The sequence below is a fragment of the Crinia signifera genome, chromosome 12, assembly GCF_055691185.1.
Source record: "Crinia signifera chromosome 12, ASM5569118v1, whole genome shotgun sequence".
NCBI classification, from domain to species: Eukaryota; Metazoa; Chordata; class Amphibia; order Anura; family Myobatrachidae; genus Crinia; species Crinia signifera.
The window spans coordinates 2438985-2462935 of record NC_139228.1 but is presented as its reverse complement, the minus strand read 5'-3'; the positions used below and the strand labels follow the sequence as shown (position 1 = coordinate 2462935).

At 48.9% G+C, this 23951-nt stretch overlaps 1 protein-coding gene across 4 annotated transcripts in view; it reads right to left on the bottom strand.

Moving 5' to 3' along the window:
* Positions 1-23951, bottom strand: part of CHRNB2 (cholinergic receptor nicotinic beta 2 subunit) — a 79504-nt gene that overhangs the window by 19923 nt on the left and 35630 nt on the right. The window contains exon 1 of one of the 4 annotated variants that reach the window (XM_083166980.1): positions 10117-10396. The exons of the other annotated variants lie outside the window; for them this stretch is intronic. Within the exon in view, the coding sequence (XP_083023106.1) occupies positions 10117-10165 (49 nt within the window). The 5' untranslated portion in view covers positions 10166-10396. Of the gene's footprint in view, positions 1-10116; positions 10397-23951 lie in introns of those variants that run through there. 4 annotated transcript variants of the gene reach the window in all.

The window sequence follows — 23951 nt, the reverse complement described above, 5'->3', positions numbered from 1 at the left end:
CACTCAGATACTGGCTGATGTGCCCGGTGTCACCATATACTCAGATACTGGCTGATGTGCCCGGTGTCACCATACACTACAGATGCTGGGTGATGTGCCCGGTGTCACCATACACTACAGATACTGGCTGATGTGCCCGGTGTCACAATACACTACAGATACTGGCTGATGTGCCCGGTGTTACCATACACTCAGATACTGGCTGATGTGCCCGGTGTCACCATACGCTACAGATACTGGCTGATGTGCCCGGTGTCACCATACACTACAGATACTGGCTGATGTGCCCGGTTTCACCTTACACTACAGATACTGGCTGATGTGCCCGGTGTCACCATACGCTACAGATACTGGCTGATGTGACCGGTGTCACCATACACTACAGATACTGGCTGATGTGCCCGGTGTCACCATACACTACAGATACTGGCTGATGTGACCGGTGTCACCATACACTACAGATACTGGCTGATGTGCCCGGTGTCACCATACACTACAGATACTGGCTGATGTGCCCGGTGTCACCATACACTACAGATACTGGCTGATGTGACCGGTGTCACCATACACTACAGATACTGGCTGATGTGCCCGGTGTCACCATACACTACAGATACTGGCTGATGTGCCCGGTGTCGCCATACACTACAGATACTGGCTGATGTGCCCGGTGTCACAATACACTACAGATACTGGCTGATGTGCCCGGTGTTACCATACACTCAGATACTGGCTGATGTGCCCGGTGTCACCATACACTACAGATACTGGCTGATGTGCCCGGTGTCACCATACACTACAGATACTGGCTGATGTGCCAGGTGTCACCATACACTACAGATACTGGCTGATGTGCCCGGTGTCACCATACGCTACAGATACTGGCTGATGTGCCCGGTGTCACCATACACTACAGATACTGGCTGATGTGCCCGGTGTCACCATACACTCAGATACTGGCTGATGTGCCCGGTGTCACCATACACTACAGATACTGGCTGATGTGCCCGGTTTCACCTTACACTACAGATACTGGCTGATGTACCCGGTGTCACCATACACTACAGATACTGGCTGATGTGCCCGGTTTCACCTTACACTACAGATACTGGCTGATGTGACCGGTGTCACCATACGCTACAGATACTGGCTGATGTGCCCGGTGTCACCATACACTCAGATACTGGCTGATGTGACCGGTGTCACCATACACTACAGATACTGGCTGATGTGCCCGGTGTCACCATACACTACAGATACTGGCTGATGTGCCCGGTTTCACCTTACACTACAGATACTGGCTGATGTGCCAGGTGTCACCATACACTACAGATACTGGCTGATGTGCCCGGTGTCACCATACGCTACAGATACTGGCTGATGTGCCCGGTGTCACCATACACTACAGATACTGGCTGATGTGCCCGGTGTCATCATACACTCAGATACTGGCTGATGTGCCCGGTGTCACCATACACTACAGATACTGGCTGATGTGCCCGGTGTCACCATACGCTACAGATACTGGCTGATGTGCCCGGTGTCACCATACGCTACAGATACTGGCTGATGTGCCCGGTGTCACCATACACTACAGATACTGGCTGATGTGCCCGGTGTCACCATACACTACAGATACTGGCTGATGTGCCCGGTGTCACCATACACTACAGATGCTGGGTGATGTGCCCGGTGTCACCATACACTACAGATGCTGGGTGATGTGCCCGGTGTCACCATACACTACAGATACTGGCTGATGTGCCCGGTGTCACCATACACTCAGATACTGGCTGATGTACCGGTGTCACCATACACTACAGATGCTGGGTGATGTGCCCGGTGTCACCATACACTACAGATACTGGCTGATGTGCCCAGTGTCACAATACACTACAGATACTGGGTGATGTGCCCGGTGTTACCATACACTCAGATACTGGCTGATGTGCCCGGTGTCACCATACATTATGGATACTGGCTAATGTGCCCGGTGTCACCATACACTACAGATGCTGGGTGATGTGCCCGGTGTCACCATACACTCAGATACTGGCTGATGTGCCCGGTGTCACCATACACTACAGATACTGGCTGATGTGCCAGGGCCGCCATACACTACAGTAACTGGCTGATGTGCTCAGTGTCACCATACACTACAGATGCTGGGTGATGTGCCCTGTGTCACCATACACTATGGATACTGGCTGAGGTGCCCACTGTCACTATACACTACACATACTGGCTGATGTGCCCAGTGTCACCATACACTACAGATGCTGGGTGATGTACCCGGTGTCGCCATATACTACAGATACTGGCTGATGTGCCCGGTGTCACCATACACTACAGATACTGGCTGATGTGCCCGGTGTCGCCATACACTACACATACTGGCTGATGTGCCCGGTGTCGCCATACACTACAGATGCTGGGTGATGTGCCCGGTGTCACCATACACTACAGATACTGGTTGATGTGCCCGGTGTCACCATACACTACAGATGCTGGCTGATGTGCCCGGTGTCACCATACACTACACATACTTGCTGATGTGCCCGGTGTCACCATACACTACACATACTGGCTGATGTGCCCTGTGCCAACATACACTAGAGATACTGGCAGATGTGCCCGGTGTCACCATACACTACAGATACTGGCTGATGTGCCCAGTGTCACCATACATTACAGATACTGGCTGATATGCCCGGTGTTACCATACACTACAGATACTGGCTGATGTGCCCGGTGTTACCATACACTACAGATACTGTAGTGGGATGATGTAGGGGATGATGTAGGGGCACACTAAAAGGTGAGATGCACAGGGATAATGTAGGGGCACACTAACAGGTGAGATGCACAGGGATGATATAGGGGCACACTAGCAGGTGAGATGAACAGGGATGATGTAGGGGCACACTAACAGGTGAAATGCACAGGGATAATGTAGGGGCACACTAACAGGTGAGATGCACAGGGGTGATGTAGGGACACACTTATAGGTGAGATGCACAGGGATAATGTAGGAGCACACTAACAGGTGAGATGCACAGGGATGATGTAGGAGCACACTAACAGGTGAAATGCACAGGGATAATGTAGGAGCACACTAACAGGTGAGATGCACAGGGATGATGTAGGGGCACACTAACAGGTGCGATGCACAGGGATTATGTAGGGGCACTCTAACACAGATGAGATGCACAGGGATGATGTAGGGGCACACTAAAAGGTTAGATGCACAGGGATAATGTAGGGGCACACTAACAGGTGAAATGCACAGGGATAATGTAGTGGGGCACTATCAGGTGAGATGCACAGGGATGATGTACGGACACATTAACACAGGTAAGATGCACAGGGATGATGTAGGGGCACATTAACAGGTGAGATGCACAGGGATGATGTAGGGGCACATTAACAGGTGAGATGCACAGGGATGATGTAGGGGCACACAAACAGGTGCGATGCACAGGGATGATGTAGGGGCACACTAACAGGCAAGATAAATAGGGATGATGTAGGGGCACACTAACACAGGTGAGATGCACAGGGATGATGTAGGGGCACACTAAAAGGTGAGATGCACAGGGATAATGTAGGGGCACACTAACAGGTGTGATGCACAGGGATGATATAGGGGCACACTAGCAGGTGAGATGAACAGGGATGATGTAGGGGCACACTAACAGGTGAAATGCACAGGGATAATGTATGGGCACACTAACAGGTGAGATGCACAGGGGTGATGTAGGGACACACTAATAGGTGAGATGCACAGGGATAATGTAGGGGTGCACTAACAGGTGAGATGCACAGGGATGATGTAGGGACACACGAACACAGGTGAGATGCACAGGGATGGTGTAGGGGCACACTAACACAGGTGAGATGCACAGGGATGGTGTAGGGGCACACTAACAGGTGAGATGCACAGGGATGATGTAGGGGCACACTAACAGGTGAGATGCACAGGGATGATGTAGGGGCACACTAACAGGCGGATGCACAGGGTTAGGTAGGGGCACACTAACACAGATGAGATGCACAGGGATGATGTAGGGGCACACTAACAGGTGAGATGCACAGGGATAATGTAGGGGCACACTAACAGGTGAGATGCACAGGGATGATGTAGGGGCACACTAACACAGGTGAGATGCATAGGGATGATGTAGGGGCACACTAACACAGATGAGATGCACAGGGATGATGTAGGGGCACACTAACAGGTGAGATGCACAGGGATAATGTAGGAGCACACTAACAGGTGAGATGCACAGGGATGATGTAGGGGTGCACTAACACAGGTGAGATGCATAGGGATGATGTAGGGGCACACTAACACAGGTGAGATGCATAGGGATGATGTAGGGGCACACTAACACAGATGAGATGCACAGGGATGATGTAGGGGCACACTAACAGGTGCAATGCACAGGGATTATGTAGGGGCACACTAACACAGATGAGATGCACAGGGATGATGTAGGGGTACACTAACAGGTGAGATGCACAGGGATAATGTAGGAGCACACTAATAGGTGAGATGCTCAGGGATAATGTAGGAGCACACTAACAGGTGAGATGCACAGGGATGATGTACGGACACAATAACACAGGTGAGATGCACAGGAATGATGTAGGGGCACATTAACACAGGTGAGATACACATTAATGATGTAGGGGCACACTAACACAGATGACATACACAGGGATGATGTAGGGGCACACTAACAGGTGAGATGCACAGGGATGATGTAGGGGCACACTAACAGGTGTGATGCACAGTGATGATGTAGGGGCACACTAACAAGCGAGATGCACAGGGATGATGTAGGGGCACACTAACAGGTGCAATGCACAGGGATTATGTAGGGGCACACTAACAGGCGAGATGCACAGGGATGATGTAGGGGCACACTAACAGGTGAGAAGCACAGGGTTGATGTAGGGGCACACTAACAGGTGAGAAGCACAGGGATGATGTAGGGGCACACTAACAGGCGAGATGCACAGGGATGATGTAGGGGCACACTAACAGGTGCAGTGCACAGGGATTATGTAGGGGCATACTAACACAGTTGAGATGCACAGGGATGATGTAGGGGCACACTAACAGGTGAGATGCACAGTGGTGATGTAGGGGCACACTAACAGGCGAGATGCACAGTGGTGATGTAGGGGCACACTAACAGGTGCAATGCACAGGGATTATGTAGGGGCACACTAACACAGTTGAGATGCACAGGGATGATGTAGGGGAACACTAACAGGTGTGATGCACAGGGATGATGTAGGGGCACACTAACAGGCGAGATGCACAGGGATGATGTAGGGGCACAATAACAGGTGAGATGCACAGGGATGATGTAGGGGCACACTAACAGGATAGATGCACAGGGATGATGTAGGGGCACACTAACAGGTGAGAAGCACAGGGTTGATGTAGGGGCACACTAACAGGCAAAATGCACAGGGATGATGTAGGGGCACACTAACAGTTGAGAAGCACAGGGATGATGTAGGGGCACACTAACAGGTGAGATGCACAGGGATGATGTAGGGGCACACTAACAGGTGAGAAGCACAGGGTTGATGTAGGGGCACACTAACAGGCGAGATGCACAGGGATGATGTAGGGGCACACTAACAGGTGAGATGCACAGGGATAATGTAGGGGCACACTAACAGGTGAGATGCACAGGGATGATGTAGGGGCACACTAACACAGGTGAGATGCATAGGGATGATGTAGGGGCACACTAACACAGATGAGATGCACAGGGATGATGTAGGGGCACACTAACAGGTGAGATGCACAGGGATAATGTAGGAGCACACTAACAGGTGAGATGCACAGGGATGATGTAGGGGTGCACTAACACAGGTGAGATGCATAGGGATGATGTAGGGGTGCACTAACACAGGTGAGATGCATAGGGATGATGTAGGGGCACACTAACACAGGTGAGATGCATAGGGATGATGTAGGGGCACACTAACACAGATGAGATGCACAGGGATGATGTAGGGGCACACTAACAGGTGCAATGCACAGGGATTATGTAGGGGCACACTAACACAGATGAGATGCACAGGGATGATGTAGGGGTACACTAACAGGTGAGATGCACAGGGATAATGTAGGAGCACACTAATAGGTGAGATGCTCAGGGATAATGTAGGAGCACACTAACAGGTGAGATGCACAGGGATGATGTACGGACACAATAACACAGGTGAGATGCACAGGAATGATGTAGGGGCACATTAACACAGGTGAGATACACATTAATGATGTAGGGGCACACTAACACAGATGACATACACAGGGATGATGTAGGGGCACACTAACACAGGTGAGATGCACAGGGATGATATAGGGGCACACTAACAGGTGTGATGCACAGTGATGATGTAGGGGCACACTAACAAGCGAGATGCACAGGGATGATGTAGGGGCACACTAACAGGCGAGATGCACAGGGATGATGTAGGGGCACACTAACAGGTGAGAAGCACAGGGTTGATGTAGGGGCACACTAACAGGTGAGAAGCACAGGGATGATGTAGGGGCACACTAACAGGCGAGATGCACAGGGATGATGTAGGGGCATACTAACACAGTTGAGATGCACAGGGATGATGTAGGGGCACACTAACAGGTGAGATGCACAGGGATGATGTAGGGGCACACTAACAGGCGAGATGCACAGTGGTGATGTAGGGGCACACTAACAGGTGCAATGCACAGGGATTATGTAGGGGCACACTAACACAGTTGAGATGCACAGGGATGATGTAGGGGCACACTAACAGGCGAGATGCACAGGGATGATGTAGGGGCACAATAACAGGTGAGATGCACAGGGATGATGTAGGGGCACATAAACAGGATAGATGCACAGGGATGATGTAGGGACACACTAACAGGTGAGAAGCACAGGGTTGATGTAGGGGCACACTAACAGGCAAAATGCACAGGGATGATGTAGGGGCACACTAACAGTTGAGAAGCACAGGGATGATGTAGGGGCACACTAACAGGTGAGATGCACAGGGATGATGTAGGGGCACACTAACAGGTGAGAAGCACAGGGTTGATGTAGGGGCACACTAACAGGCGAGATGCACAGGGATGATGTAGGGGCACACTAACAGGTGAGATGCACAGGGATAATGTAGGGGCACACTAACAGGTGAGATGCACAGGGATGATGTAGGGGCACACTAACACAGGTGAGATGCATAGGGATGATGTAGGGGCACACTAACACAGATGAGATGCACAGGGATGATGTAGGGGCACACTAACAGGTGAGATGCACAGGGATAATGTAGGAGCACACTAACAGGTGAGATGCACAGGGATGATGTAGGGGTGCACTAACACAGGTGAGATGCACAGGGATGATGTAGGGGTGCACTAACACAGGTGAGATGCATAGGGATGATGTAGGGGTGCACTAACACAGGTGAGATGCATAGGGATGATGTAGGGGCACACTAACACAGGTGAGATGCATAGGGATGATGTAGGGGCACACTAACACAGATGAGATGCACAGGGATGATGTAGGGGCACACTAACAGGTGCAATGCACAGGGATTATGTAGGGGTACACTAACAGGTGAGATGCACAGGGATAATGTAGGAGCACACTAATAGGTGAGATGCTCAGGGATAATGTAGGAGCACACTAACAGGTGAGATGCACAGGGATGATGTACGGACACAATAACACAGGTGAGATGCACAGGAATGATGTAGGGGCACATTAACACAGGTGAGATACACATTAATGATGTAGGGGCACACTAACACAGATGACATACACAGGGATGATGTAGGGGCACACTAACACAGGTGAGATGCACAGGGATGATATAGGGGCACACTAACAGGTGTGATGCACAGTGATGATGTAGGGGCACACTAACAAGCGAGATGCACAGGGATGATGTAGGGGCACACTAACAGGTGCAATGCACAGGGATTATGTAGGGGCACACTAACAGGCGAGATGCACAGGGATGATGTAGGGGCACACTAACAGGTGAGAAGCACAGGGTTGATGTAGGGGCACACTAACAGGTGAGAAGCACAGGGATGATGTAGGGGCACACTAACAGGCGAGATGCACAGGGATGATGTAGGGGCATACTAACACAGTTGAGATGCACAGGGATGATGTAGGGGCACACTAACAGGTGAGATGCACAGGGATGATGTAGGGGCACACTAACAGGCGAGATGCACAGTGGTGATGTAGGGGCACACTAACAGGTGCAATGCACAGGGATTATGTAGGGGCACACTAACACAGTTGAGATGCACAGGGATGATGTAGGGGCACACTAACAGGCGAGATGCACAGGGATGATGTAGGGGCACAATAACAGGTGAGATGCACAGGGATGATGTAGGGGCACACTAACAGGATAGATGCACAGGGATGATGTAGGGACACACTAACAGGTGAGAAGCACAGGGTTGATGTAGGGGCACACTAACAGGCAAAATGCACAGGGATGATGTAGGGGCACACTAACAGTTGAGAAGCACAGGGATGATGTAGGGGCACACTAACAGGTGAGATGCACAGGGATGATGTAGGGGCACACTAACAGGTGAGAAGCACAGGGTTGATGTAGGGGCACACTAACAGGCGAGATGCACAGGGATGATGTAGGGGCACACTAACAGGCGAGATGCACAGGGATGATGTAGGGGCACACTAACAGGTGAGAAGCACAGGGATGATGTAGGAGCACACTAACAGGTGAGATGCACAGGGATGATGTAGGGGCACACTATCAGGTGAAATGCACAGCGATGATGTAGGGGCACGCTAACACAGGTGAGATGCACAGAGATGATGTAGGGGCACACTAACAGGTGAGATGCACAGGGATGATGTAGGGGCACACTAACAGGTGAGAAGCACAGGGATGATGTAGGGGCACACTAACAGGTGAGATGCACAGGGATGATGTAGGGGCACACTAACAGGTGAGATGCACAGCGATGATGTAGGGGCACACTAACACAGGTGAGATGCACAGCGATGATGTAGGGGCACACTAACAGGTGAGATGCACAGGGATGATGTAAGGGCACACTAACAGGTGAGATGCACAGGGAGGATGTAGGGGCACACTAACAGGGGAGATGCACAGGGATGATGTAGGGGCACACTGACAGGTGAAATGCACAGGGATGATGTAGGGGCACACTAACAGGTGAGATGCACAGGGATGGTGTAGGGGCACACTAACAGGTGAGATGCACAGGGATGATGTAGGGGCACACTAACAGGTGAGATGCACAGGGATGATGTAGGGGCACACTAACAGGTGAGATGCACAGGGTCACTTTAACATAGCGAACATAATATAACCCAAAAATGATGCTGGTGGGGGGATACTGTAATCCAGGGATTTTGCAGGTGTGGGGGGGGGGGGTTTGGGGGTACTGTAATCCAGGGATCATGCAGGTGGGGGGATACTGTAACCCGGGGATGATGCAGGTGGGGGGGGGGGATAATGTAACCCGGGGATGATGCAGGTGGGGGGATAATGTAACACGGAGATGATGCAGGTGGGGGGATACTGTAACTCACGGATGATGCAGGTGGGGGGGATAATGTAACACGGGGATGATGCAGGTGGGGGGATACTGTAACTCAGGGATGATACAGGTGGGGGGATAATGTAACCCGGGGATGATGCAGGTGGGGGGATACTGTAACCCGGGGATGATGCAGGTGGTGGTAGGATACTGTAACCCGGGGATGATGCAGGTGGGGGGATACTGTAACCCGGGGATGATACAGGTGGGGGGATACTGTAACTCAGGGATGATGCAGGTGGGGGGATACTGTAACCCGGGGATGATGCAGGTGGTGGTAGGATACTGTAACCCGGGGATGATGCAGGTGGGGGATACTGTAACCTGGGAATGATGCAGGTGCGCAGGGATGACGTAGGGGTGGGGGGCACTGTAACGCAGGGATAATTCAGGTGGGGGGCACTGTAACCCGGGGATGCCGTATGTGACGGGGAGGGGTATTCCCGGGGCAGTCTGTGGCCCCCGCCAGTACTCACTCCTCAGGAGCCCCAGCAGACACAGCCGCATGAAGAGAGGAGCCATCATGCTGGGATCACAGCTTCATGTCCCCGGTCCCAGCGCTCAGTACAGGGGCTCCCGTGCTCGCTTCCAGGGGGCTATGCTGCAGCCAGCCGGGGGCTCATCCTCGCCGCTGCCCGTGTGCGATGCTGCTGCTGCTGCGGGTATCCGCCTCCTCCGCCCTCAGCCCCCGCTGCTGTCACTGGCCGCGCAGACTCCGAGCCCGGCCGCCGGTCACTCGCTGCTGCTGCTGGTAGTGGTGGTGGGGGCCGGAGGGAGAGAGGGGGGAGGCCTTCACTGTATATATACACCCCTGTATATAACCCTACAGGAGGCCTTTACTGTACACTACGTATATACACTGTCACTATATATATATAATATATATATATATATATAAACACACACACACATATACATACCTTACAGGAGGAGGTCTCCACTGTATATACACTCACTATATAGCCATAATTATACCCCTACAGGAGGCACTGTACACTGAGTACATACACTGCCACTATATACATGCCCCTACAGGAGGACGCATCCATTGTTCACTGTGTATATACAGTCAAATAAAATGTCACTATATACCCTTATATATACAGTATATGTACAGTGCATAGACACTGTCACTATATACCCCTATATATATCCCTACAGGAGGAAGCTTCCACTGTACGCTGAGTATATACACTGTCACTATATATACCATACTTGCCTACCTGACCCTCTCCATGCGGGAGAAAATGCTCTGTTCCTGGCCTTCCCTGGTAATGTATGATTGCCATCACCTGTGGGGAGCTAGGTAAAGGTGTTTCACCACAGGTGATGGCAATCATACCTTACCAGGGAAGACCAGGAGCAGAGCAATGTGTCCTCCTGGAGAGGGTCAGGTAGGCAAGTATAGTATATACCCCTAAAGGAGGAAGCCTCCACCGTACACTGTATATATACATTCTCACTATATACCACCTACAGGAGGAAGCCTCCACCGTACACTGTACATTGTCACTATATACCACCTACAGGAGGAGGCCTCCACTGTACACTGAGTATATACACTGTGACTATACAGTATATCCATATATACCCCTACAGGAGGACGCCATCACTGTACACTGTCACTATATACCAATATATATACCACAACAGGAGCAGGTCTCCACTGTGCACTGTGTATATACACTGTCACTATGTACCCCTATATATACCCTACAGTAGGAGGTCTCCACTGTACACTGTATATATACACTGTCACTATATACCCCTATATATACCCTACAGTAGGAGGTCTCCACTGTACACTGTCACTATGTACCCCTATATATATCCCTATAGGAGTAGGCATCCACTGTACACTATGTATATACACTGTCACTATATACCCCTACAGGAGAGGCCTCCACTGTACAGTGTGTATATACACTGTCACTATGTACCCCTATATATACCCTACAGTAGGAGGTCTCCACTGTACACATACACTGTCACTATATACCCCTATATATACCCTACAGTAGGAGGTCTCCACTGTACACTGTCACTATGTACCCCTATATATATCCCTATAGGAGTAGGCATCCACTGTACACTATGTATATACACTGTGACTATTTACCTCTACAGGAGAGGCCTCCACTGTACACTGAGTATATACACTGTCACTATATACCCAACAAGAGGAGGCCTCCACTGTACACTGTTTATATGCAGTGCCACTATGTACCCCTATATATACCCCTACAGGAGGACGCCGTCACTGTACACTGTATGTATACACTCTCACTATGTACCCCTATATATACCCCTACAGGAGTAGGCCTCCACTGTACACTGTATATATATATACACTGTCACTATATACCCCTATATATACTCTACAGGAGTAGGTCTCCACTGTACACTGTATATATACACTGTCACTATATACCCCTATATATACCCTACAGGAGGAAGCCTCCACTGTACACTGTGTATACACACTGTCACTATATACCCCTACAGGAGAGGCCTCCACTGTACAGTGTGTATATACACTGTCACTATGTACCCCTATATATACCCTACAGGAGAGGCCTCCACTGTACACTGTGTATATACACTGTCACTATGTACCCCTATATATACCCTACAGTAGGAGGCCTACACTGTACACTTTGTATATACCACTATATATACCCCTACAGGAGTCCTCCACTGTACACTGTGTATATACACTGTCACTATATACCCCTACAGGAGGAGGCCTCCACTGCACACTGTGAATATACACTGTCACTATATACGCCTATATATACACCCTACAGTAGGAGGCCTACACTACATATATACTGTCACTATATACCCCTATATAATCCTCTACAGGAGGAGGCCTCCACTGTACACTGTGTATATACACTGTCACTATGTACCCCTATATATAACCCTACAGGAGGCTTCCACTGTACACTGTATATATATACTGTCACTATATACCCCTATATATACACCACTACAGGAGGAGGCCTCCACTGTACACTGTGAATATACACTGTCACTATATACCCCTATATATACCCTACAGCAGGAGGCCTCCACTGTACACTGTGTATATACACTGTCACTATGTACCCCTACAGGAGGCCTCCACTGTACACTGTATATATATATATATATATATATATATATATATATATATATATATACTGTCACTATATACCCCTATATATACACCACTACAGGAGGAGGCCTCCACTGTACACTCACCAGCACTGTGTATATACACTATATATATCTCCAACTGTCTGGCTGTCAGTATACGGACATTGAAACCCTGATTTGTCGACTGCCCAACAGTCAGGATCCCGACCAACCGGGGCTATTCCACCTTGTGGTTGTCCACCACTCCCATGGAGGGAGAATAGAACCCGTGGCGAGTGCGTCAAGCCACCAAGCCCGCAAGGCGTCCGGAATTCCAATGTCGGTATACTCATACCACACCCTTTACACCCCTACAGGTGAAGGCCTTCTCTGTGAGTATACAATAATATCCTTATGTCAGCCTTGAAAAAGCTTATAGCGAAACGTGCGTTGGCGTTTCACGTTAGCGGGGGGCTTAAATATCATGATTTATATTTCACTACCTTGATTTATTTAAAAGTGTGTGTACGAGTGTTGCTGGCAGCAGCGTTCCGCCGCGTACTTTCTAGCGGCGTTACACGCTGCATCAGTCAGCCACTAGAACACTGACCGTGGTGCTGCATAAAACTTAGCAACACTAGGATCTCTAAGGGCACCTAGAATATGAGTAGCCTTGTGTGACTAACTAATTAGCTGGGTGAAAAGGAGCGGCCGGGACGCTGCCCATATCCAATTCCCTGCAAATATAGAAATCATTTGAAATTATTTGATATAATTTGTCACATATAGGGACATGGTTCCCATGCTGTTAGGGCACGGCTTCTTTACTGTCACACTGCCATGAGAGAACGTTGCAAACAAATACTGTGTCAGTTCACAGAATCAATGTTTGCTACAATTGCGATTGCATCAATTATCTCAGTTTAATACACTGTACACACCAAAAGATTATTTGCTAACCCCCGCAACGTCAGGAATGTCATTTCCTTTTTATATTGTCTAATCAGTCCTTACATGTTGTATGTTTAGTTTTTATAAATTTTCGCTAAAACTTTTAAAAATGATGTACTAATAAAGGTTATATTTTATATGTTCATCTCTTGTGCACCTCACAACAGACATTCTTTTGTTTCCCCTATAATTGAGCTTATCTAATGTCTTGCGGTAGCACACCTCAACTTAATAGAGACAAAGGGGCACATTTATCAATATACAGCGATGCCGGCGAGATGACATCGCATTGCGGTGTTGAGTTGTACCGCCTGGATGTATTATTACCAGGGTGCAGGGACAGGGCTTCGAAAGGAGGGCCCTGCGAAGTCCTGACCCGGAAGCCGGGGGGTCTGCGCATGCGCGGTTATGCGCTGACCCCCGCCAACCCCTCTGACTGCACTGCCTGCTTGGCAGTGCGATCCCGCAGCCATAGGCTACAATGGGCTATCGCCATCCCAGAATGGCGATAGCCCAGGGATACGAAGCCGGGCTGCCTGATGTTGATACATCAGGCAGCTTCGCATCCCCCATAGAAATCTATGGGGGATGTGGTCGGTGGCGGTGCAGGGGGGATGGCAGCAGGGATCGGAGATTCCTGCTGCGGTCCCCCAATGATACATTTAGGGGATACTTCATATTTGCGGCTAAACCCCGAAAACTGGTGTTTTCGGGGATTTAGCCGCAAATATGGTTTGATAAATGGGCCCCAAAGTCTGCTGAAATTATTGATAATGAGGTAACCCTAGTTACTGTAAAAACTTCCATTGCGATCAAACAACCCCCCTTTTTTTTGTCTGTACAATATATATCCCTATATACACCCCTACAGGCAGAGGTCTCTTGTTTGTACAGGTATATACACACACACGTATGTATTATTTAATAATACAGGAGGAGAATTTAAGGAAGGGTTTGTCAGTCGCACAGAAATGAGGTTTATTATTGTGTACGGGTGGACCCTCTTTATATGATATTATCAATAAAATATTTGTAGATGCGAGGGTGTGCTACCACAGACACGGAGAGGACATATTTTAGTGGACAGAAAAAGAGTGTATTTTCTTGGTGCACCTGGAGAATAGTATTAGTAAAACATTACTTTTATTGAGTTCATTTAAAATAGTTGCGAATATATATAAAAAGGACTAGACAAGACATGAGACAACATATAGTGATTTAAAAAGGATACGAATCCTCACCTAGTGGGACCCCACTGCCCGCTATCCCTGTTATTATTATAGTGAGTTTGGTGTGGCACGGTAGATTTGGTTATGTTACCAAATCATATAACATGGATCATACGGGATTGTTACTATTCCAAATACAATGTATCAATATAACCCTGGGGCTCTCTGTAGCAGCCGCTGGCAAGCGCTTGAATACGGGTATAATACCGTTTCAGCGCTGCTGCTGACTTGCTGGAGCCAGTAGTTCCACGACCTGCGTTCTAACCGCAGAGCTATGTCTGAGGTGTGCCTGTGTGCACTCCCTCGCTCATGCGGGTTTAGAAGAGACAGGGACACACACGGCTCTGGCGCCAGAGACCGTGTCAGTGTACTTGCTGGGGACCGTGTCCAACGGAAAACCCAATGCGGCCAACAACAATTCAAAATACAGTTTGTATATAGGGAGGGGAAAGTGGGGTTTTAGACACACTAGGGGCCTTATTTTGGTTCACTCTTTCTGACAAAATCCTTCTTAGATGGACAAAACCATGTGCACTGCAGGTGGGGCAGATGTTACTTGTGCAGAGAGAATTAGATTTGGGTGGGGTTTTACTTCAAAGTGAGATCTATATTGCAGTGTAAAAATAAAGCGGCCAGTATTTTCCCTGCACAGAAACAAAATGACTCACCCAAATCTAATTCTCTCTGCACATTTTACATCTGCCCCCCCTGCAGTGCACATGGTTTTGTCCATCTAAGAAGGATTTTGTCAGAAAGAGTGAACCAAAATAAGGCCCTAGGTGTGTAGTTTAGTCAAGCGTACGCTTTCGCAAAAAAGCTTCCTCAGGACCCATAATGCCATGACACCACAGGCTGCTCCCCCTGTACAATAATGACACCACAGGCTGCTCCCCCTGTATAATATAAAATTAATGCAATGACACCACAGGCTGCTCCTACTGTATAATAATTTGTGTCATGGCATTACTATTATTAATAGTAATGCCATGACACAAATTATTATACAGGTGGAGCAGCCTGTGGTGTCATTGCATTATTATTAATATACATGAAACAGCACAGCAGATATGTCGTTGTAGATGTTAACTTACTACTGTGTTTTATCCTTCAGGCTCCTCCTGTCCTGCTGCGGCTCCACAAATTTCAGTTCCCCTCTCTGCGGCCTCCTGAAGCGGCCCCCACAACTTGTTCTGCGGCCCCAGCCTTCCTCCAGTCTCTGCAGAGTGCAGACGCGTGGGTGGGAGGCGTCAACGTCATGACGTCCCCACCGCACCCAGCATCTGCCACTGCCGCCGGGGATAAGAGGGAACAGGCTGCCGGGGCCCTCCTCCACGTAGCCGTGGAGGCCGGCGGCCATGTTCCTGTGGCCGCAGACATCATTTAAAAAAACACAGGAACATGGCCGCCGGCAGTGAAAAAAAAAAAAGTCAATGCGGCCTCGGCGGCGCGGCCCGCAGCACACCTGCCAGAGCGGCCTGGGGGGCAGATGGCACCCTGCCCCCCGGCCCAGCCCGGACCAGAAGCAGGAATAAAAGTTCCCTAAGCGCCTTGGACGGTCAAATGATGGTGCCAGATGAGGTGGTTTGGGCATCTCAGATACTGGCAGTAAGCGTCAGCTCTGTGGGTAAACACACCTTATTAATGAGGTTAGGCGATAATAGGTTCAAGCTGTGAGGAGCTCAAACAACACTGTGGTCGGCGGAAGAGGATCTGAACTGTAAAGTACATGCCAGGTTCTGCTGAGGGCAGGAAACGGAGGCCACCAACGCTGAAGGAACGATGGAACTGCGGAATAGAGTCATGAATACACAAATCCATCTTATAAACCGCTCATCAAAAATAAGCCCTGATATCTGATTAGGGAAACTAAAGCCCCCCCCCCCCATTCTTAATAAATATTTATTTCAACGTCATCAGCGGACTACGGGTTTACCAATTGTCAGCACATCTGAGCAATGACAATGCCGTACAGGAATACGCGGCTGTATTGATCCCTTAATAAAGCTGGTCCTCGGCGAGGCGGTGTTAAGTAATTGCAGAATGGCCGATATTAGGCCAAGTAGCACAGCTAATCAGAGGCCTTTTATCTGACAAATGACAGGAGATACTCTATGTAGCAGGGGCTTGGATCAATACACAGGGGTAATTGCTCGGTCACTGGAAGGTTGTAGCGACAAAGCCCAAAAGGTTTAACTCCCATCAATCAATCGCAGTCTATCGGTAATCACTTGATCTGACGGAGCGGCCCGTCCCGCAGACCTCATTCCGCGGCGCAGAGACAAAATGAAAAGACTCTTCCCATTGTGTCCGTACAAATCCAAATTGGTTTTTTCGTTCAGCCTGTTATCTGCAATGCAGTCTTAAAATGTAATGGAATTAAAAGATTTAAGCTACAGAAGCTGCGATTTAATGAGAATATAAATAGGTTTTTCTCGGTCCCTTGGTCTCTGGAAATGATTTGAAAGCTGCAGCGGTGGCGGCAAGGACTGCTCTTGCGGAATTAGCTTATAAAGGCTGTGCTTTCATGTACTTCCAAACTGCATCTCAGGCTCTCCCTCATAAAACTCGTGCCCTTGCCAACCCAGCATCAGCCCCTATGGAGTGTGCCAGGGGGTAGAGTGAGAACAGAAGGGGCAGCCCTTATTAGAAGGCTGTAGCAGCGTATGGGCCTAGTACTCCTGGCAGTGTAGTCTCACTAAGGGGGAGAAGGGTCAGATCTCAGAGAGATGAAGTGTAGAGTGTACAGTACAGTACAAACCAATACATCCCTGTCCTATTGGCAAACAGCTTGTGACATGACAGTTAGGAGCTGATTGTTTGGTAGTTTGTCTACATGCATTAATAACTCCTCGGCAATGTCAGACAAAACATATTCCTTTCATTCTGCAGCAGGATAGGAGCGCAGTAGAAAGGCCTCAATTAGGATCATCTCAGGTTTGTAGGATGGGCAGCTCCCCCCACCTCATAATAAAGATATATGGGCGCTGTGTGTACGGGTGATCCGCCGCCCGTCCGTACAGGTGCGACGGAAGCTGCCGGTGATTGACAGCTCAGTGCCCGCCCATTTGGGGTGTCAGTCCCGACGGATTGTGCAGTGTGTATGGAGGACACACTGCCCCATCAGTCTGTATATATATCTATTAGTGTGTACTCAGCTTAAGGGGCGGATTTATCAACCTACAGCGATGCCGGTGTGGTGACATCGCCGGGCATCGCATTGCGGTATTATGTGATACCGCAGGGATGTATTATTAGAAGGGCGCAGGGACAGGGCTCCGTAAGGAGCCCGTCCCTGTGAAGCCCTGACCCGGAAGCCGGGGGGTATGCGCGGTTATGCGCTGACCCCTGCGACCGCACTGCCCCGCTCGGCAGTGCAATCCCGTAGCCATAGGCAACAATGGGCTATCGCCATATCAGAATGGCGATAGCCCAGGGCTGCGATGCCGGGCTGCCTGATGTTAATACATCAGGCAGCATCGCATCTCCCATAGAAACCTATGGGGGATGCGGACGGCGGCGGTGCAGGGGGGATCGCAGCAGGGATCGGAGATTCCTGCTGCGGTCCCCCTTTGATACATTTACGGTATACTTAATATTTGCGGGATTTAGCCGCAAATATGGTTTGATAAATGGGCCCCTTAGACTCAGAGCCATATTTTAGGAGTAAAACTAATACTGTAGATAAAAGGCAGAGGTTTTGCAGAGAAAAATGGTTTGTCGCAGTCGCTATTTCCAACCTGTGTGCTGTCCTGTAACATGCGACAACCTGCAGAACTCAGCGCAGAGGTAAATAAATGAGAAGATAATGCTGCGCTCCCACCAGTTTTGTGTACACTACTGACACTAGCATTATCTGTGTACAGTATATATATGTAAGCACATACTGTATGCAGGAAAATTCAGATGCATACTTTTGCAAAACAGACAGAGAGTTATTAAATAGAAATATAATGCTGCAATAAGGAAATAAAGTCGTCAGGAGGTTCTACGGATGTTCTACGCATGTATGGCAAGGCATCATGATGGTCCCTGTGGCATAGGGCCAGGCTGGGTACAAAACCCCAAATCCACGTCTCCCTCAGACTAACCTTAACCCTCTCCTTCACCAGCCTAACCCTAACTGTTCCTCTCCCAAAGCCTAACCCTAATTGCCCCCTTCTGCCGCCTAACTCTGTGTCTGAGGTGCACTGCACATGTACCACAGTGGTTTTTTTGTGACAGCAATCAGTGTTCTTTTAGAGGCAGGGTGACTGACAGGAGGTGACTAAAACGCAGGCAAGATGCTACCGTTTGGGACACAACCAGCAACGGTCTTCGGACACAGTGGTTTTGCCCCCGGAGTTTCCTTTGCGCCATTGTCTGATGCTGCATCTAAGCACAAAAGTGGCGGATTTGAGAAGCTGGTTATAGCAATCTCAATGCGACTCGCTCTTAACTTCTCAAATCCAGCGCATACAAAGTTCCTCTTTGCATTCACTTCTACATCAGGTTCATAGTTATTGATGAACCGTGGATTCCATGGGGCCTGATTCAGACCTTATCGCTGAGGTGCAAAGTCGCAACCTAAGCGATGATCGAGTAAATGTGCACAGATTGCAGCGCGCTTGTGCAATCTCTCCCTGTGATGAAAGGCAAGGAGGACTATTCATCGCTGGCTGTACGCAGAGGGAGAGTGACAGGCGGACAGCGTTTAGGGGAGATACCCGACTGTTTCCTGGGAGTGTCAAGGGAAATCGCAGGCCGACCCGACCGTTTCAAGTGAGGCCCTATGACGCCAGCTGCGTACCTTTCACACACTTTCATCGCAGCCACCAAGTCAGTCTGTGGCCACTGCACACAAGGAGGTGGGCGGTGAGCATCAGATGATCAGGGATTGTAAAGCACAACGGAATATGCTGCGCTATAGAAGAAACTGTAAATAAATTGCGGATGTATTTGAAAAATTCGCATGGCTGCGATGCTATTCTCAGCCGTGCCCATGGGCAGGATTTCACTCTGGCTTTGTGGCAGTTAAATGATCATTGGGCTCCGAACATTACCCCCATGGTTTACACTGCACCACTGGACATGTGTGATGGACCTTTAATGAATGAGGCCTCTGTTCTCTCCCGGATAGCATTGACCAATGGATTTAAAGCAGCAAGTGTAAAAAGGGCGAAATCAGGGTTTGCTTACCAAGTATTTCTATTGCTGCTTTAAATCCAAAGTTTTGAAGATCCAACACTTGGTAAAATCTACCCTGGAGAGTGACGCGGATGGACAAACCTGGAAATAGGCGTGTTTGCAGCTACACTCTGTATAGTGAGACATGTATGTCCCTGGCACACACAGTGGCCCTTATTCAGATCTGATTGCAGTACAAATTTGTTCTCAAAATGGGTGAAACCATGTGCACTGCAGGTGGGGCAGATATAACATGTGCAGAGAGAGTTAAGGGTCCCATACACCTGCGATCACAATTAATTGATTCTCAGATCCAGTGATTTTTTTTCCCCCAGATAAATTGTCTCTTCAATCTATCTGACTTGCCCACACACTACAGATTTGTTTCAGTGATCGGCAGATTTTTCCTGTTCTACGATTGCATCTTCATATCTGGAAAGAGCCCATACACCACCTCAATCAATTGTCTTTTCACCTGTCACTTCTTGTCATAATTTAAATAATGGGCGATGCTATAAAACTATAAGGGGGAAAAACAACACAGCTAGGGGTGCCCCGTGTTTTACGAATCAATACTGTGTTCTGCAGCTGGTGCAGGTGATATAACTAGGGGTCTTCCAGATTTCAGGAACCAGCACCGGTCTCTTGGAGCAGGTACGGTTTCCTAAAATACGGGGGACAAAATGACTAGAAGTCCCCTGTATAGTCAGCCCATGCAGGGGATTCCTGGGGAGGTGGGGACCCCCTCAAATAGAGAGGTCTCCCCTCTCCAGTGTACTCCAGGCATGTGCTGAAGCCACGGGCTATCCCCCGCACCCCTGGGCGGTGGGTGCAGGGTTAACAGCTGAAACAATATTGTTCATTACAGGAGTACTACAAGTCCCAGCAGTTTAGTCCCAGCATGGTGGCATTTGGAGCACCATAAATGCCACCTTGCCAGGACTTTAAATTCATGCAGGACCCTATAAGCCCCCTGTATTGAAAATATTAAAATAATACACACAATACATGTTTTGAAAAATCATTTTATTAAACAGCAGTCTCTCTTCACCTAGGGGAGCAGCAGCCTTTTAGCTCTTTTGCATGGCTGCTGCCCTCTACTAGGACTTTTATAGTCTTCATCCAGGTGTCTTCATCCAGGGGGCGGCAGCCAGCTAAGCTCTTTTGCATTGGCCTGCTGCCACCCACCTGAGATACTGGACTTCAGGAGCACTTGACAGCTCCTCTCCTGCCGAAATGCCTGCCGAGGTCTTGTGCTGATGTATTTATATATGAGCCTGGGGGTGTGGTTATGATGGGGCAAGATTCTGTTGGCTGTGTAGTTATTTAACAACAACAAAAATTATATAATAATAAAAAGGCGCTGCAGCTTGGACATAAAATGCTGCAATGGACAAAGAAAATGTCAGATCCCCGCCACCGCACACCCTCGCCAGGGATGTTAGATGGGACAAATGGAGGGCCCCTACAGAGCCCCGCCAACAACTTAACCCCTTCCCGACGGGGCGTTTTTTGTTAACTTTTTTTTTTTTTTTTCCTCGCGTTCAAATAAGCGTAACTTTTTTAATTTTCTGGCTATATAGACACGAGGGCTTTTTTTTTGCGGGACAAGTTGTACTTTTTAATGGTACCATTTCGTATAATATTCTGGGGAATCAGGAAATAATTCAATGTGGGGTAAAAAGGAAAAAAAACGCAATTCCACAATTTTGCGCTGGTTACGGTTTTTTTGGAGTTCATAGTTCGTTTAAAATGATGGGTTATCTTTATTCTATGGGTCGTTACGATTCCGGTGATACCAAACTTATATAGTTTTCGTTACGTTTTACCACTAAAAAAAAAAATAGAAAATTTTACGGTTTTTCTAATTTGCGTCGCGTCGCCATGTTCTGCGGCTTATAACTTTTTTATTTTTCCACCTACGGACCTGGGTGAGGGCTCATTTTTCGCGGGCTGAAGTGTACTTTTTAATTAATACCATTATGGGATATGGGCGACTTTCTGATCTCTTTTAGTTATTTTTTTTTGGGTAGGCGATGCGACCAAAAAACGTAGTTTTGGCGTTGGGAATTTTTTTCCGTTTACGCCTTTAACCGTGCGGGATAACTAATGTTATATTTTAATAGATCGGACTTTTAGGAACGCGGCGATACCAAATATGTTTATTTTTTTAATTTTTTATTTATTTTTTTAATTTTTTATTTATTTTTATTTGTGAAATGGGGAAAGGGGGGTGATTTGAACTTTTAATATTTTTTTTTATTTTTTAACTTATTTTTTTTTTTTTTTTTTTACTTTTACTACAAGGCCCCTAGTGTACTTGACCACTAGGGGGCGCGATCGCCTGTACTAGGTTCAGCCATAGAGCTCTATGGCTGAACATAGTGATTTTCAGCACTTCCTATTACATCCTGCCTCAGGCAGGATGTAATAGGAATGCTGACATGGCCAGCACAGGGGTCTACATTAGACCCCTGGCTGCCATGGCAACCGATCGGCACCCTCCGATCTCGCCGCGGGGGGCCCCGATCGGCACCGGAGGGGGGTGCCCCCCCTCCGATCAGCTATTTAAGCACTGCGGGCGCTTTGCCCGCGGTGCTTAAAGGGTTAAACGGCCACGATCGGCGAACTCGCCGCTCGTGGCCGTGAGAGCAGGTACCTGGCTGTAATATACAGCCATTACCTGCTCTCTTTCAAGCCAGCTCACTCCGTGAGCTGGCTTGATTCCCCCGCAACCGTCATATGACGTACATGTACGTCATATGTCGGGAAGGGGTTAATGGACTGCAGGCCACCCAGAGCCCCACCGCCTCCATTGGGGGATAGGAGGCGATGCCGTCTGCCAGCTCAAAAAACATTTAAATAAACGGAGAGTCACAGAGCCCAGCCACCACACCCTCCCCTCAATGACCGCAGGCCCCCCAGAGCCACGCAGCCTCCGATGGGGGAAATTAGCACAGGAGACCGCCACGTGTTCTGTGCTCCTGAGCCCAGCCACCGACCCCACTCATGAACGCCGCGGATCACAGGCCACCCAAAGCCCTGCCACCACACATTCCCCCTGCCAAAGGATGACAGGTAAGCACATACAAAAATGAAACTAAAATAAAACCAGATTTTTAAACATGTTTAAAAATCGGATTCAGCAATCAGTTAACGATCCCGATCAATTTTTGATTGGGATCGCCAAAAGGGGATCCCACATATTAAAGCTTAATTGTGGCAATCATCTCCCGAACAGAAGATTGTCACAATTAATTGCTGATGTATGGGGCCCATAACTCTCTCTATGGGGCCCATTTATCAAACCATATTTGCGGCTAAATCCCAGAAAACACCCGTTTTTGGTGTTTAGCCGCAAATATTAAGTATCCCCTAAATGTATCATAGGGGGACCGCAGCAGGAATCTCCGATCCCTGCTGTGATCCCCCCTGCACCGCCGGCCGGATCCCCCATAGGTTTCTATGGGGGATGCGAAGCTGCCCGATGTATCAACATCAGGCAGCCCGGCATCGCAGCCCTGGGCTATCGCCATTCTGATATGGTGATAGCCCAATGTAGCCTATGGCTACACATCGCACTGCCGAGCGGGGCAGTGCGGTCACAGGGGTCGGCTCATACCTCGCATGCGCAGACCCCCCGGCTTCGGGTTAGGGCTTCGCAGGGATGGGCTCCTTTCGGAGCCCTGTCCCTGCGCCCTCAAAATGATAAATCCAGGCGGGAATTACAAGGAAACGCAATGCGATGGCCGGCAATGTCACCACGCCGGCATCAAACATAAATGATAAATACGCCCCTATACATGTTACATCTGCCCCACCTGCAGTGCACATAGTTTTACCCATTT